The following is an 18,627-nucleotide window of genomic DNA, read 5'->3' on the forward strand; positions in this document are numbered from 1 at the left end:
ACCTACAGCTATGGAAAATGATAATCATTCTGATACCAAAAAAGCCAAATTCACCAAGATGTGTTGATTACAGAACAGTAAGCATAACAACACAGTCTTGCAATTTCTTAGAATAACATTGGACAGATATCAAAACAAGATAAATAAAATAATAGCAGAAAAATAATATAGATTCAGAATTAGAAGAAGCTCAAGCGATTCAATACTAAATCTCACAATGATATGTGAAATATCAGTTGCTGAACAAAAACAGGTCTATTTCTGCTTCATAGATTTAGAAAAAATATTGACGCTCTTTCTCTCTTTCTCACAATAAACTTACTAGAATCTTAGAAAACTTCAGTCTGAACTCAAGATTTAAGAATAATAAAAACATATACTAGAATCGACATTCTGCAATAAAAATAAACAGTACACTTTCACAGTGATGGATATAAAAAGAGGGATCCAACAGAGATATTATTATCACCATTGTTTGCAATCTTTTCAAAATGGATGCAAAATTCTAAAATACCACAGTGACATTTCAGTGGAAGTTACATAATTTGCAGATATGATATGCTGATATCCATGAATTAAGGAACAAAGAGGAAAATCATAACTCAGCAGACAAAGGGGGAGGATATGAAATTCAGGTATGTTATGTAAAAAGTGATACTGAGTCTGGAATTGTATCAAATGAGTGGCACTGTCAGCAGTATATAGAAATAAGCCATAGCATTAAAGTGGGTATTTTGGAGTGGTTTTCCATTTTGTGTCTGGAGTGAGAACAATACATTTTGTGATAAAAAAAAAAAGTTTTGGATATGGCTGCAAGACATCAATTAACTGGTGAATTCAGGTGGTTAGACCAGAGGCTGGCCAAAATTAGGCAGAGGTAACCAGATGGATGCATGTGATTCATTCCGTGGTTAACAAACTGTGGACCCAATTCAAACAGTCACAAACAACATCCTGGAGATGTAGTGAAGGAAGGCCATGGGCTACATTCACAGTGGGTGACCAATATCTCTATCTGCTCACTGAAACAGGAGTGGTATCCTGAATCAACCATGATCTGACCTTGCATTGGCTACAGAAACATTGATATTTGCTTCGACTGTGCATAGAAGGCTTCATGAATGTGGCCTATATGCTAGGTGCTGGTAGTCTGCATACTCCTATCACCACACTACAGGAGATGTTTGAAATGGGTCAGGATCCACGTCAACTAGACCGAAGACCAATGGAGGTTGGTATTGTTTACATGTGAGTTCCAATTTGTTTTACAAAGTGATACTGGGTGTGATCTAATCTGGAGAGAATCAGGGACACATTATGATATGTGGATAAGAGGGTGGCTGCTGGAGAGATCAAAAAGTGCTCATTTCATTAAAATTATGGAGACTACAACTGTGTTAGGAATCATCATCGTCATCAAATTCCTGCCATGTACTCTCAAGGGGTGTACAGGATATGATAGTACTGCATGAAAAATTTACATTATTACTAACATGTATCTACAATTTTCCTCCAAATCAGCCTGCTACTTGTCAAAACTCCAACATTATCAGATCTTATATTTCTGTCGTCTAAGGCACTTTGCACTGTATCAATCCACCTATATCTTGGTCTTCCTCTGGGTCGTTTTCCTGCCAACCTGGCAGAGAACACTTGTTTGGCTAATCTTTCCTTGCTCATTCTGTTTAAGTGACCATACCACCTGAGGTTAGCTCTGCTAACACATTCCTGGATGCTGACAATGTCAATTTCTTTCCTAATATCCTCGTTTTTAATATGATAATGCCATTGATGCCATCTGTTCATGCCTCTAATCTTTCTCAGGACTCTCATATCTGTGGTCTCTAGTCTTTGGTCAAGTGTTTTACTTCTGACCCAGCTCTCAGATCCATAAGTTAAAACTGGTTTGAACATTGTCTTATATACAGCTAATTTAGTGTTCCGACTAATTTCTCTCTTATTCCATATGAATTTATTCAATTGACTTCCTACCCTACCAGCTTTGTTGATTCTGTTGTCTATTTCTATATTTAATTTACCATCTTCACTAAAAATTATGCCTAAGTAGCTGAAATCTTTTACTTGTTCCACAGATATTTTCATTGTCTTTGTCTTTTTATCAGACCTTCATACCATATCTATTACAACAGTTATTCAATTTAGTCAGGGAATCTTGCAGACTTGTAGCGGATTTATTTAGAAGTATAGCATCATCCGCATAAAGCAAAAAGTAGACATTAACATCTATAGTTTTGATATCAGGTTTATTACTACTTTCCTTCATAATGTGATTCATATAGATGATGAATAACAGAGGGGATAATGTACATCCTTGTCTCACAACGGATTTAACATTAAACTATCTTCCTGTACTTCCTTCAATTCTAACTGCTGACACACAACTCAAATAGAGACTAAGTATTGCTTGATATAATGCCCCACTGACACCATATAACTGCAGCATATGGAATAGCTTCTCTCTTGGCACCTTGTCATATGCCTTTTCCAGATCGACAATACTTAAATACAGATATTTGTTATATTCCCATGATTTTTCAACTATGTGTCGTAAAGTGAAGATCTGATCCTGACAGCCTCTATTTGGCCTGAATTCAGCTTGTTCCACTAAGCTTTTCTTCCACAATTCTTTTCAACCGTTTCTCAAGTATACTTGCATAAACCTTACCAGGAACACTCAGTAGGGAAATACCTCTGTTAATTCTCACATTCAGTTTTATTTCCCTTTTTTATTATGTGGGTACTATGAGAGCTCTACTCCAATCATCGGGAATTCGTCCCTCTGTCCAGGCCATCTGAAGTATGCAGTGCAGCTATGTAAGACTTTTATACCATCATACTTCAGCATTTCTGGTAGAATATCATCTACTCCTGCTGCCTTTCCACATTTCAAGCCTTTGATGGCTTTTTCTACTTCAAGTATGGATATATATTCCTGAATGTATGCCTGTTGAGTGTTTTTTTTTTTTTACCACTGTGCTATCACTGCTTGTTTCATTTAGCAATGTTTCGAAGTAATTACTCCATACTTAAAGGATATCTTTTTCTCCTGTTTTCATGTCACCTTTATCATCTCTAACTCCCTTTACAGCACTCTTTCCTTCATTTCTAAGCTTCTTCAACAACCTCCAGAATATTTTGCCACCGTCTTGATATTCATTTTCTATGTTCTTGCCAAAGTCCTCCCATGACTTTTGTTTAGCTAGTTTTACACAGTGTTGAGCTTCCTTACATTTGTCTCTGTATTCTCTAAGAGCACAAGCTGACTTATTTGCCAGGAACTTTTGATATGCTTTCTTCTTTTCCTTCACTGCCTCTTTAACTTCCTGTGACCTACATGGTGTTCTGATTTTTCTATCCTTGCAGACAACCACACCTCATGCCTCTCTGGCTGAATCAATCAGGATTTTCTTCAAGACTTGCCATTGAATCTCCAAGGTTTGGTTCCTGTTCTTAAACTCTTTCATTTTTTTCTTGAATAATCTTTATGTATTTTAGTCTGCAGTTCACATCTGAGAGCTCCTCAACTTTTATTTGCTTTAAAACTTTCTTACATGTTATTCTTTTCAATATGAAATTCAATTTTATCTTGCTCAAGACTGAATACTGATCACTTCCAATTTCAAATCCTCTGTATACTCTGGTGTCGTGCACCAAGGAGGAAACATCACTATCAACAATAACATAGTCAATAAGACTTTTCTTATTCCTAGCCTCTTCTCTCCATGTGAATTTGTGCACATTTTTATGTTGGAACATGGTGTTAGTAATAACCAGTCCATGTCCTGAGCAGAAATCGAACAGGTATTTGCCATTATTATTAGCTTTGCTGTTTTCTCCAAATTTTCCGAAAATATTTTTGTATGTCTGACAATCATTTCCTACTCTGCGATTTAGATCCCAAACAAGGACCAACTTTTCCTTTTTCATTGTGTCAATTGCTTTTTCTAAAGCCTCAAACATAGAAGAAAATAAAAGTGTGGAATCTCTTTGGAATAGCTTAAAGAATGCCATCGTAACAACAAGTATTGAAGAAGTAGGTTATGTGAATAATATAAAACAACAGGAATGGATGACAGATGAGATTCTTTCTCTTATTGATACAAGAAGAATGTATAAAAACAAAGACCTAGCCAGGTATACAGAAACACATAACATCATCAAGAAAAAAATAAAAGAAGCCAAGGAAAATTGGATGAAAAATTTATGTACTGAAATTGAACTGCTTCAGAAACAACATGATAATTTCAATCTGTATAAGAAAATCAAAGAAATTTCCGGAAAACTGAGGAAAAAGCAAATAGTGTCTCTAAGAGACGAAAATGGAAAAATAGTTCTAGAAGAAGAGAATAAAGCACAGATTTGGATAAAATATGTAACAGAACTTTTCAATGATACTAGACAGAATATAAATATAAAAGATAACATTCAAGGACCAGCAATCATGAAATGCGAAATAGAGAATGCTATACGAACAAGTAAAACAGGAAAAGCCAGTGGACCAGATGGTGTGCAAACAGAATTTTTAAAATTAATCGAACCAGATAACATCAAACTTCTTGAAAAACTATTTAATAAAATATATGAAAGTGGTGAATTTCCATAAGATTGGCTCAAATCTACATTTATCACTGTCCCAAAGAAACCCAAAGCGAATTCCTGTGGTGACTTCCAACTTATTAGTCTAATGAGCCAAACATTAAAAATATTTTTGAAAGTAATTCAGAATCGCATTTATAGAAAAAGTGAAGAAACTCTAAGTGAAACACAATTCGGCTTTCGGAATGGTTTTGGTACTAGAGAGGCCCTTTTCTGTACCCAAATATTGATACAAAAATGCATAGAAAAACAGAAATCTGTCTTTATGTGTTTCATAGATTTTGAAAAAGCATTCGACAAAGTCAGACACACTAACTTAATAGAAGTCCTTCAACAAATAAGGCTAGACGAACAAGACATAAGACTAATAACAAATCTATATTGGAATCAGTCAGCTACCGTTCAATTAGACAACATTACCACCAGTGATATTAACATCAAAAGAGGAGTGAGACAAGGATGTGTGCTCTCACCACTCCTGTTCAACATATATGCAGAGGTAATCTTTAAAAAAGCATTGGAAGAATGTCCAGAGGGAATCGCAATAAATGGAAATATTGTTAACAACCTAAGATATGCAGATGACACCATGCATAATTGCAGATAACATTATGGATGATCTCCAAAAACTCATTGACAGAGTATACATAGAAAGCCAAAGAATGGGAATAAATATAAACATCAATAAGACAAAATACATGATCATCAGCAAACATCCAGCCTCATCAATGAAACTGACACTCAATGGGAAAAATATTGATCAAGTGTCAAGATATAAATATCTTAGTTGTTGGCTTAATGAACGGTGGGATCCAGAAATAGATATAAAGACAAGGATTGAAGTTGCACGGCAGTCCTTCATGAAAATGAGAACACTATTCTGCAATAAAGACCTAAACATGGAAGTCAGATGCCGAATGCTGAAATGCTACGTGTGGTCTATTCTGCTCTATGGAGTTGAAACATGGACATTGAAGGCGACAACCATCAAGAAAATCGAAGCCTTTGAGATGTGGCTATACAGAAGAATGCTAAAGATATCATGGACAGAAAAAATTACCAATGAAGATGTCTTAAAATCCATTGGCAAAGCTAAACATCTTGTACAAATAATCAAGAAACGAAAAACATCATATCTTGGCCACATCATGAGAAACAGCAAATACCAACTTCTACAAACTATTTTGGTAGGAAGAATTGATGGCAAAGGAACTAGAGGAAGAAAAAGAATATCATGGTTTGACAACATCAAGAAGTGGACAACTGCTCAGATGAGCACAAGAGCGCAGTTTGTTCGCCAAGATGGTCGCTGACCTTCGATAGAAGATAGCACAATAATAATAAGAAGAAAGCCTCAAAAAAATTCCTCCACTTCTACCTTAGTAGAACCTTCTGTGGGACCATAGGCACAGATAAGTCTCATTGTCCAGTTCCCCATTCTGATATTTGTCCACATCACTCTACTTGAAACTGCCTGCCATTCAAGAAGATTAGCCTCGTATTTAGTGTTGATTTTAGTGTTCTGTGTAAGGAATAATTACTTTAATTTCCTGATATTTTGTCCTTCATATTAAGGTCATCTCTAGTGTACACGTATATAAATATACAAAGACAAGCTACATTACATTTTAAACAGTATTTCAAAGTGACAAAGATTTGATCAACTATTATTCTACTGGCCTTACTCTAGTGAAAAAAAACTACATCGAAGCTATATTCCGTTTATATCATCATTAGAGAACAAATTCATATAGATAGTTTTAATACACCAAAAGTGGCATCTTAATCCATAATTTAACAAGATTGTTGTTATATTAGTTAAGATCCTAGATTGCTTACAGGTCCAAAAGGTTAAGTGGGTAGAATATGTGCCATTCATATTCTTGGTATTTTTAGACCACCATTATTGTTAAGGTTAGGGTTGTTAAGAATTTCACAAACCTCCTTAAATTTATGCTCATACAAAGTTTTGGTGTGATGTAAAGAACAACGTTTCCAGTCAATTCTATGTAAAGTTTCCATAATTTTATGGAAATTAATGCTGATCACTGTGTAACACTAAAGTAAAAGATTAAAAATTGGTATATGGAGGGGAAGAATCGAAGTAAAAACTGACTAGTGGTGTGCCACAAGGTTCAGTGCTGGGACCACTACTCTTTAATTTGTATATAAATGATATAGGAAATAACCTCAAAGGAAATATTCTGTTGTGTGCTGATGATGTGAAATTGGGTAGAGTAATAGTTAAGGTGTAATGATGAATACTTAAGGTGATGTGGAGATTACATCGATTACAAGATGATAAAACCTCTTCCATCACCTTCTCTGGATCTGCTTTTCTTGCTTTACAACAGAATATAGACAGGGAAAGAGTTTCCAGATTCTTGGTTAAATGGAGAGCTTGCAGGATGATTTAAATAGGCTGTCAGTATTGGTAAAAGATAATGGGTGTCAGTCCGATGTGGAGAAATGCAAAGTTATGTATTTTGGGATGTATAGATTACAAGTTATGTACCATGTTGATAGAACTGTACTCCAGGAAATAGATGAAGCTAGAGATTTAGGAGTGATGGTAGACAGAGAGTTAAAGTTTAGATGACATATTGCCAAGGTTGCTAAAGTAGCTTATAACAGTGTTTCTCAGCCTATCTAAGCCCAAGGACCAGCAAAATGCCTAAAACAATTCTACGGACCACTAAGTTATGTAATTTTTTTAAAAACTTATGTGGGAATTACCAACATTTGGGAAAACTGTGCCATTTATAACATAATAAAATCTAAAAGCATGTTTTGAATACATGTGGAAACATAATTAATTAAATTGGAAGTAAAAGATTAAAAGTATTTCATCATTGAACAAAGTTTTCATTTTTATTAAATAAATAATATGATATAATTATGTTACTACTTTTAATGAAATGGTTGAGCTTCTTGGCCTTTGCAAAGTTATCTGGCTAAATATTGGTCAACTTCAGTCGAAGATTGGAACACAAACTCAGACGACTTCTGTATTTTGTTTTTATTTGAACGGAGCGATGAAAATCCTTATCACAAAGATAGGTTGTATAAAACTGCATGACAATTTTCAGCCCTTCTTCAGATAATTTGGGAAATTCACTTCTCACTGAAGGCAAGATCCAGAATCGAGCCAAACCATTGTCACAGAATTGCATTTTAAGCCCGCTGTCACTTGACATCTGAATTAACTCTTCTTTATTTTTTCCATACCAAAAGGTCATTCTCATGACTTTGCGCCTGCAATGGTTCTCGAACCCACAGAAATTTCTTATAGCACAATTTTAAATTCTGGTGGCATTCCTTTGGAGGCTAACGCTTCACTATGTATGAAACAATGTACTGAATTCATATCCGGAGCTACTTCCTTGACCTTAGAAACAACCTCACTATGCCTGCCTGTAAGGGCATGAGCTCCATCCGAACAGAAGCCTATAGATTTTTCCCACTGGATCACTTTGTGTATTATATAATTATTGAGAGTGCGAATTTCTTCTCCAGTTGTTCGGGATGACAAAGTTCTACAAAACAGAATATCGTCATGAATGTTGTTATCATGCGCATATCTTACATAGCATGTTAACTGAACATCATTTGTAACATCACTAGTCTCGTCTATTTGTAACGTGTAATAAGGGCTCTTCTTAACTCTTTCGATTAACTGAGATTCTATGTCACCTGCCATATTATTCATTCTGCGACTGACAGTCATTTGAAAGAGGAATCAAATCAATATCTTTTAGTAACTTGTTGCCAAACATAGTTTTTATTGCATCTTTTATAGCTGGAAGTAGTAAATTTTCCTTAATAGAATGAGGTTTCCCAGTTTTTGCTATGCTCAAACTTAAGAGATGGGATGCTTCCAGTGCCTTGCTATTAATTGAACCCATGGCCGAAACTTTATCTTTCCCATGATTTAATGTCCCTAAGCATTGCTGAAAAAATTCAATTGGCTCATTTTTCACATCACAATGTTTAGTTTCTAAATGTTTTCGGAGTTAGGCAGGTTTCATGCACTCGTTCGACAACACTTCATAACACAAAACACATTGAGGTTTCTGTTCGCTTTCATTTCCACACCAAGTAAACTGCTTGTTTCTTCTACTTTAATAGTATCAGATTTACTCGCCATTACAACATGTGTATCACAATTGGGGTTAGCTTAATTGTGATACACCTGTTTCATTTTCTTTTCTTTTCAAAGTCCAAGTTCTAAGCCACTTTTCCATCATGAAAAAGCATTTCCAGAAAATATAAATACTGGAGTTAACTAATGACACGCTTTGTCCAAGTATCACTTAGTACTTCTGAAGATATACTGAGCTTTGGTTGAAGGAAGAAAACCTTCAATAATAAAAATCAATAAACAACAAACAATTGGTTAAAATGTGGATAACATATGTTTACTTCGAATCTGACAAAACACAAGGGAAGGCAGAAGCAATAAAACCATATTGCTGTTCACTTCACCTCTCTTTTATTACTCATCATTCTGCCACTGCAAATTATTGTAGCAGCAGAATGTTCATGAAATGAACATTCTGCCGTTATTAGTTGGGTTTTTTTAAGTATCCATTTTATTTCAATAATTTTTATTTACTTATTTTACTTATTCAATTTTAATTTGTTTTGCTTGGATAATTAATATATATACAGTGGTATCTCGCTAATCCGAACCTCTTTAGTCCGAAACCTCCAGTAATCCGCTGCCGTTTGAAAGAGAAAAAAAAAGAGTTTTATTTATTATTTTTATTATATATTATTATTTTGTGTACTATTATTTTGCCTCCAAACTGTACTCTGTTGTTGCAACCAATGGATAAGAACATAATACAATCCATTAAATTAAAAGATCCTAAAGACCTGCTTTTAAATGTAATTTTCCAAAATTATGACGTTACCACATCAATAAAAAATATAAATTTGAAGGATGTAGCATTCCCAATTGATGTTGCTTGGGAATCCTCAAACCTGAAGCAATTCGAGTATCATGGACAAAACTGTGGTCTTCTAGAATTTACGAAGATAACTACGGTGATACACAAAAAGCAGAAATTCAAAACGTGCATAATTTGGTTAAAAATATAAATCCAAATGTTGAAATTTCACAAACAGATGTTACGGAATGGATTACAGGTAGAACCAAAAGTGAATTCGAAATCAAATCAGATGTTTAAATTACAAATATGACGCTACAGAATAATTAGCAGACGATGATGATGATAAAGAATTCAAAGAAAAAAAGTTAAACATGATGAGGCAGTTGACAGTTTTAATGTGTGTATAGAATGGGCTAATCAGAATGATATGCCATTCCACAAAGTTTTATTGCTAATGCAGCTCCGAGAAGAAGCATTCGAAAAAAAGTTTAGCTTCCAAGAAGCGAAAGAAAATCAGTGACTTTTTTTTTACAGAGAAATTAAAAAAAAACTTTTTTGTGTTATTTTGTGAAACTTTGTTTTGTGTGTTGTATAGAAGAAAGTGATATTTTTTACGCAAATTAAGTTATGTACTGAACTATGCAATTTTATTAAATCAAGATCCTCAACAATAAAGATATATACAAATTAAATTTTTTACTAAAATAAACTTATTACTTTTTAAGTTTTACATTACAGTACAGTAGCTTTTTTTTCTGAGTTACTTCATTTATTTCCAGAATTAAATTGATGTACCATTAGAATCAGATTACTTTTGTCTTAATCTCTAGTTATTGTTGCCTCTTGGGCGAAAATTCACTAATCCAAACGAGCACGGTTTTTATTCGTCCGGATTAGTGAGATACTACTGTATATATATATTTATTTAATTAATTTAAATCTGCTTGCATACCACCTGTCCCATCTGGCCTGTAGACCACAGGTTGAGAAACACTGACTTATAACATTACTTGACTGTTGAAGAACACTCTAACAAGTAGAGATGAGGAAGTTGTTATCCCACTTTATAAGGCCTTGATATGTACACATCCAGATTATTGTGTTCAGGTCTGGTCTCCTGGGTTTCTTAGGGATGAGGAAGTGGTGGAGAAGATTTGGAGTTGATTGACTAAGGTGGTGAGTGGTCTGTGGAATGTTCCATATGAGGATAGATTGAGGGTTTGTGGATTGCAGAAGTTGGTTGATAGGAGAAAAAGAAAGAATATGATAGAAACACTTAAGTTCCTTTAAAGGGTTTTATAGGATTGATGCAGGGGAAATGTTTTTTCAGCACTTGGCTGTAGGGGCCAGAACAAGGGGGTCATCCTTGGAAGTTGAATAAAGGTGTGGTTAGTAGTAGTGTGAGGACAGATTTTTTGCTTGGAGAGTTGTGAATGAGTGGAATGGGTTGCCAGAGTTCAGTTGTGAGTGTGTTTTTTGCTAATGGGTTGAAGGAGAAGGTTAATGGGTTCAAGGAATGAACACCTCTATGGAGTCTTCGGTCTCTATTGAGGTGCCTGCTTAATAATAATGTAGCTCCAGTTCCAAAAAGCCATATTAATTTCCACTATATCCAAAATCTTGGTAGAATCCTGAGTGCCAAGCAACTAAAAAAAGAACGGGACAATGCATGGTTTATATTTCGTAGATATCGCATCAAATGTCATGGCTTTCAAATGTGTGCTTGGGCCAAGGCACGTTATGTTACACATCAGAATCAGAAACAATCTTGGATCCAGTTTACTTCATCTATTAATTAAACCAGTTCAGAAAGTATGGGATAAAGTCAAGAAAATGAAGGAAGATGTAGAACACAGTATTTGTCCTTTAAATTAGAGATGCCAAGAAATTATATTATTGGTTTCATCCTTTATCCAAGTGTAAGCAAACAAAGTTTACATACGAATGAGAAAGTTTGTGTATTTGTCCTTGAATTGTAATGGTTGCTTGCTAAACTCAAAGCCATTGCTGATGTTTTTGGAAGAAAATTTTGCTAGAATCTCAGCAACATCTTCATATCCTCCTGGAGGTGTCTAATAATAATCATAATAATTGAAAGAACAATAAGAGAAACAGAGACTCTGCTTTTCTACAAATGGGTTAGAGTTGTACAATCTATCATTCATTAAAGAGGAACTAAAAAGAGCACTGTTACATCTCATTACAGTGCTGTACAGCCTGATGACATCGATTACAAGATGATAAAACATCTTCCATCTCCTTCTCCTTTTCTTGCTCTGTAGCAAAATATATACAGGAGAAGAATTTCCGGATTCTTGGTGTAAGACAGTTGTCATTCCAAAACTAAGAAAGGATCCAACACAAGCAAACAATTATTCATGTATTGCTCTGACCAGCTGTCTTTGTAAGATATTGGAGAAAATGATAAATGCCAGACTTCTCTGGTATTTAGTAATCAACAAACTTTTCTCACTCCCTCATGATGAGGGAGTGAGCACAGTTACCTAATGTAGAAATAATGCCAAGCTTTTGGGGTGGATAATGATAAGATTGCACATAAAGATATCTGCTTGGCCATGGGCAAACCTTTATTTCCTTTATTGTCAAATATATATTAGAAGCAGGCAATATAGCTGTATTATAATAATATATTAGAAGCTTTTGAGGAAAAAGCTATCATTTCTTTTCTATTGAAACAAAGATTATGGAAGAGATATATCAATGATATTTTCTTAATATGGAGCCATGGTACAGATTCTCTCCAAGAGTTCTTGAATCATCTCAACAACCAGCACTCAACAATACAATTTATCATGAAGTTGGAAGGTAACAGTTCTCTCCTGTTCCTGGATGCTAAACTTACATGCACATCAGAAAAATTGTAGTAGAAACCCTGACGCACCAGATGCCTTCATATGCAGTCTCATCTTATCCTTCTCCTCTCTCCACCAAAAAAAAAAAAAAAAAAAAAAAAAAAAAAAAAGCAAACTTGGCATCATATCTGCATTAGGTAACCCTGCTTATCCTTTCTTTTAGGCTTGCACGGTGATCCAAATGCATTTTTGGAAATTATGGAGACAACTACCGTGTTTAAATAAAAACTTTAGTTTAATATTACTAAAATTTACAGTTCGACGTTTAGACCTTTATCAAGGTCATCTTCTGGAGCGTACAAGTATACACAAGAAACAAGCTATACTACAATCAGACTGGTTCGTTAAAGACACTGACCAACCGCTACCACAATTGTTGGCCTGACCTCTGGTGAAAAAAAAAAAATATTATACATCAACGCTAGAGCCCTATTATTTGTGTTGTGTACTATATACATATATTAACATCATTCCAGCCAGTTGGAGTGGAATGGTTTCTAATACTAGCGGATTGGCTAGAGTCCTGACTTATGTTGAATCTTTCATATTAGGTTGGCTGAATGTGTGCCATCCAGATCCTTGGAATTTTCATACCATCTTTATTGTTGATATTTGGATGGTTTATCAGGATTTCGCAGGATTCTTTAAATTTTCTTTCGTACCATGTTTTTGTGCGGTGTAAGGAGCAGGTGCTTTTCCAGTTGATTTGGTGTAAGGTGTTAAGTGCGTGGTCTGAGAGGCCTGCTTCACCATAATGGTTATATTTAATGTGTCTAATGTGTTCTTTCTTGCGTATAGGGATTGTCCGTCCTGTTTAACCAATGTACAGTAAGTTACGGGTGCAATAGACTCCAGGATGTGCTAATGGGAGGAGAGGATCCTTAGAGGAGCTGAATATGGTTTTAAGTTTAGTGGGTGGTTTAAAGGTGGCATTGAGGTTATAATGTTGTAGGATTCTGTTGATTTTTTCTGATAACCCTTTAATGTATGGGATGGCTATGGTTTTACTGTAATCTAGATTTGTTTTTGTTGTGGTTTTATAGAGTATTTTATTGACAGTAATTTTGTTATAGCCATTATTTATGAATGTGTCACTAATGATTTTTAGTTCTCTTTTCAGGGCTTGCTGGTTGCTGGTTAGAGCAAATAGTTGTGGCTCTGTTTTTAAGGGTGTTAATGACTCCATATTTTTGTGCTGGGTGGTGGTATGAATTCGCATGTATGTATTGGCTAGTGTGTGTCGGTTTTCGGTAGACTGTGAAGGAAGACGTGTGACTAGTGTGTCTAGGAACGGGAGCGAATTTTGATTTTCAATTTCGATGGTAAATTGTATGCGTTCATGTTGTTTGTTTAGGTGGCTAAGGAATGTGTTTAGCGTTTGTCAACCCGGAAGGAATAGACAGTCCCAATTACCACCTAGCCAAGAAATTAGCGGCAACACTCAAGGAGTTGGTAGGTCATTCCCCCTCCTACATAAAAAAACACACAACACTTCATAAACAAAATCAAAAACATAACACTCAACAAAGACGACTTATTAGTCCGTTTTGACGTTTCTGCCCTTTTCACTAATGTCCCCATCAATGACACAATTCTCCTACTACAGAACAAATTTCCGCCCGACATTACGGCCCTCTTTTCCCACATACTACAGTCCGGTTACTTTGTGTGGCAAAACAAATTTTACCTACAAAAAGAAGATACAGCCATGGGCTCACCACTATTCCCCCCCCCCCCCCCCCAAATCGCTAACTTCTACATGGAAACCTTTGAGCAAAGGGCTCTTGATTCTGCCACTCTTCGACCGACAATTTGGCTCAGATACGTTGACGACGTGTTCGCGATCTGGCCGCACGGGCGACAAACGCTAAACACATTCCTCAGCCACCTAAACAAACAACACAAACGCATACAATTTACCATCGAAATCGAAAACCAAAATTCGCTCCGGTTCCTAGACACACTAGTTACACGTCTTCCTTCAGGCAGTCTATCCTTCACGGTCTACTGAAAACCGACACACACGGGCCAATACATACATGCGAATTCATACCACCACCCAGCACAAAAATATGGAGTCATTAACACCCTTAAAAACAGAGCCACAACTACTTGCTCTAACCAGCAAGCCCTGAAACAAGAACTAAAAATCATTAGTGACACATTCATAAATAATGGCTATAACAAAAATACTGTCAATAAAATACTCTATAAAACCACAACAAAAACGAATCTAGATTACAGTAAAACCATAGCCATCCCATACATTAAAGGGTTATCAGAAAAAATCAACAGAATCCTACAACATTATAACCTCAATGCCACCTTTAAACCACCCACTAAACTTAAAACCATATTCAGCTCCTCTAAGGATCCTCTCCTCCCATTAGCACATCCTGGAGTCTATTGCATCCGCTGCACCTGTAACTTACCGTACATTGGTGAAACAGGACGGACAATCCCTATACGCAAGAAAGAACACATTAGACACATTAAATATAACCATTATGGTTAAGCAGGCCTCTCAGATCACGCACTTAACACCTTACACCAAATCAACTGGAAAAGCACCTGCTCCTTACACCGCACAAAAACATGGTACGAAAGAAAATTTAAAGAATCCTGCGAAATCCTGATAAACCATCCAAATATCAACAATAAAGATGGTTTGAAAATTCCAAGGATCTGGATGGCACACATTCAGCCAACCTAATATGAAAGATTCAACATAAGTCAGGACTCTAGCCAATCCGCTAGTATTAGAAACCATTCCACTCCAACTGGCTGGAATGATGTTAATATACGTATATAGTACACAACACAAATAATAGGACTCTAGCGTTGATGTATAATTTTTTTTTTTTTTTTTTTTTTTTTTTTTTTCACCAGAGGTCAGGCCAACAATTGTGGTAGCGGTTGGTCAGTGTCTTTAACGAACCAGTCTGATTGTAGTATAGCTTATTTCTTGTGTATACTTGTACGCTCCAGAAGATGACCTTGATAAAGGTCTAAACGTCGAATTGTAAATTTTAGAAATATTAAACTCAAGTTTTTATTCAAACATGGTAGTTGTCTCCATAATTTCCAAAAATGCAAAATGTAACCCTGCTTACTTCATCATCAAAGAATAAGAAGAGATCACCAAAAAACTGAAGTTTCTTCAACGACCTTTCAGAAAAATGGTTATCGTAAGCAGACTCCTTCCATGTTATGCACCTGATGAAGTATTGTAGCAAAAAAAAAAAAGTTGTGCATTCAAAATAATAAACATCTTTTTTCTATTTTGTTATGCCTCAGCTTTTAGTCATTTAAGTTTCTTCAATATAAAGTTTGTGTGTTTGTGTGTGGTTTTCTCTCAACTTCACGGTTGGCAGGGTAACTGTGCTTCTATAATAGGACTAGGGAATTATTATACAACAAGGTGTTTTCCTGTTGCCTTCCTTGTCCAGCAGTATCCTGTGTCTGTAGATATGTGTTCACACAGATGATTTGCTTATTTTGAGGGACAAAAAAACCTCAGTTTCCACGAAGAAAACCCCTCACTTTTGATTGAAAAGTCCTGATAAAGATTCCTCATATCACAGGATCTTTTCTCACAAATTTTTTCCTCTAGTCTGGTTAAAAGATCGAAATAATATTCCCTGGTTATTGTTTTATCCTTTTCAAGATAATTAATAAACAAAATGCATTTAGCATCCCAAAACACGATGCCATGACCTTTCCTGCTGATGGAAACGACTTTGTCTTTTTTGGCACTGAACAACCGGCTTCTGTCTACTGTTTTGACTGCTGTTTGGATTCTGGTGTGTGTAATGGTGAATCCAAGTCTCATCCATAGTAATAAATCAATGCACAAAATCAGTTTTATTCTTGTTAAAATGCTCCAAGCACTCTTCAGTGATTTTCATGCGAGTACGTTTTTGATTTGCTGTGAGCAAGTGCGGCACCCATCTTGCGTAAAGCGTTTTCATTTGCAATTCTTCATGCAAAATATATCCTACGCATTCTTTTGAAATGCCTGTAGTCTCAGCAATTTCACGCACTTTGAGTTGCTGGTCATCCAATAGCATATTGTGCACTTGATCAATGATTTCTGGTGGTGTTACACTTTTTGGATGTTCTTCACGTAGATCATCTTCAAGGCTGGTTCGGCCACATTAAACTTGGTAGCCCATTTCTTAATTGTCGAAAATGAAGGAGAAGAGTGCCCATAAACTTTTACAAAGAATTTTATAACTGCACGATACTCAATTTTATTCATTTTAAGGGATAGAGACAACACTTTTGCTTCAGACAGCTGTATAAAACAAAATACTTGATAGAATGACAATTTCACATGGATGCTTATGACAGATGCACCAACTTAGAAAAAAAATTTTGCTAATAGTGTTGCCATCTATGGTCGAGGCCAATAACTTTTCAGACCACCTTCGTATGTAATGTTTTTATGTTAAAACATGGTTATTAGTAATGACTAGTTTCTCTTCAAAGCAGAAATCTGGTTGGCACTTGTCATTATTATTAATGACAAGTGCCCTTGCCTTTCCTCCAAATTTTTCAAAGCATTTCTCTATGTAATTTTCCACTGTCATGTTTAGATCTCTCATTAATGTATTTAACCAATATTAATGTTTTTTTTTTTTTTTTAAGTTACAAATATGTATTTCAAGTTTATTTCTTTTTCCTCTTTAGGTGTAATGACTCTTTCTGCATTTGATCATCTGATGATTGATTCAGTACGTAAAGGCTTTTATGGGACAATAAAACCAAATATTCCTTCCTTCAATTTGCTTATAACAATTGGAACCAATCCATATATTGGCTTTTATCATGCAACAGAAGTAAGTTGCTGATGTAAACTAATTACCAAATAATTACAATATATTTTCTGATAATTTCCAACATTTTAAAATACTGTATAATGTTCTTTTTGTTATCAGAATACAGATATTCTCTGTTTGCTCTGGAAATGATTTCTTAGGAACTGTAACACATATGGGGATGGGGGTGAAGCAAAGATATAACTTGGACACATTTTTCAGAAGAACTTATGTTCTTGTGGGTGAAATTTTTGATCCTTCTAACTTAAGCTTGAATTTAATTCTGATTATTTATTAGAAATAGGAATTGAGTTAAATCTATATTAAAAGCCAGAAAGTAATAAAAATACACAGATTGCTTTTAATTGTTTCACATCATATTATTTAAATTACATGAATAATGAATAAATATAAATATTTATTTATTCATGTTTTAAGAAACCAAAGAAAGGAATCCTTTCTTTTAGCGTTGCATGGTGATCAGCATTCATTTTAGAAATTATGGACTTTACGACTGTGTTATAAATAACTCTTTTAATCCCGACTTTTCGATCTTTATATTAAGATCATCATCTGGAGCATATACAAATATACAGGACAAGCTGAGCTACATTACATACAGTAAGCTAAAGCAATAATGATTTGATGACCGGTTATACTACTGGCATGACCTCTAGTGAAAAAAAAAAAAAAATGCAAATTAATTATTTAGAAACTACATTAAGCTAAATTCTATTTAAGATAACATGAGAAAACATTCTTTCTTATAGATAGTTTCTTTCAGTAACAGTAATGTTCTTTTTTTAACATTACAATTGTTATTTTAGATTTGGGATCCTGGATTATCTAAGTTCTGTTTACAGTTAACTCTTAGAGAGGAAGGTTCTGTAGGTAGAATATGTGCCTTCCATATGCTTGGGATTTTTAGACCATCATTATTGTTCATATTGGGGTGGTTGATAAAAATCTCACAGGCTTCCTTAAATTTGCATTCATACCATGTTTTGGTGTGATGTAACAACTGGTGCTTTTCCAGTCAATTCTATGTAAGATGTTCAGGGCATGATCAGGAAGGCCAGCTTCACCATAGTTATTATATTTAACGTGTCGTTTATGTTCCTTTTGTCTGATAGGAATTGTGCATCCTGTTTATGGTACATTACAGGTGCAATAAATACGGTATACTCCAGTGTATGCCAGTGGAGGGAGTGGGTCTTTGGATGAGTGTTGTATTTTTGTAGTATTCTGTTTATTTTATCTGGTGTCCCTTTAATGTAAGGAATGGTTATAGTTTTATTGTAGTCTGGTTTATCTTTGTTTTTTATTGAGGTCTTATGGAGAATTTTGTTAATAGTGTTTTGGCTGTAACCATTTTTTAGAAAAGTATTGTTGATAACTTTAAATTCGTCTTTCAGCACATGT

The 18,627-nt window shown here is 35.0% G+C and overlaps 1 protein-coding gene across 2 annotated transcripts in view; it reads left to right on the top strand.

The window, feature by feature from the left end:
* The window catches only part of Rab3-GAP (Rab3 GTPase activating protein), a 732,105-nt gene that overhangs the window by 181,702 nt on the left and 531,776 nt on the right, over positions 1-18,627 (top strand). For both annotated transcript variants that reach the window (XM_090399255.1, XM_090399256.1), the window contains one exon: positions 17,078-17,226. In XM_090399255.1, coding sequence (XP_090255381.1) covers positions 17,078-17,226 — 149 coding nt within the window. The remainder of the gene's footprint in view (positions 1-17,077; positions 17,227-18,627) is intronic.

Source organism: Typopeltis vanoorti, chromosome 10 (assembly GCF_054136105.1).
Source record: "Typopeltis vanoorti isolate ZY-2024b chromosome 10, IOZ_Tvanoo_1.0, whole genome shotgun sequence".
In the NCBI taxonomy this organism is placed as follows: Eukaryota; Metazoa; Arthropoda; class Arachnida; order Uropygi; family Thelyphonidae; genus Typopeltis; species Typopeltis vanoorti.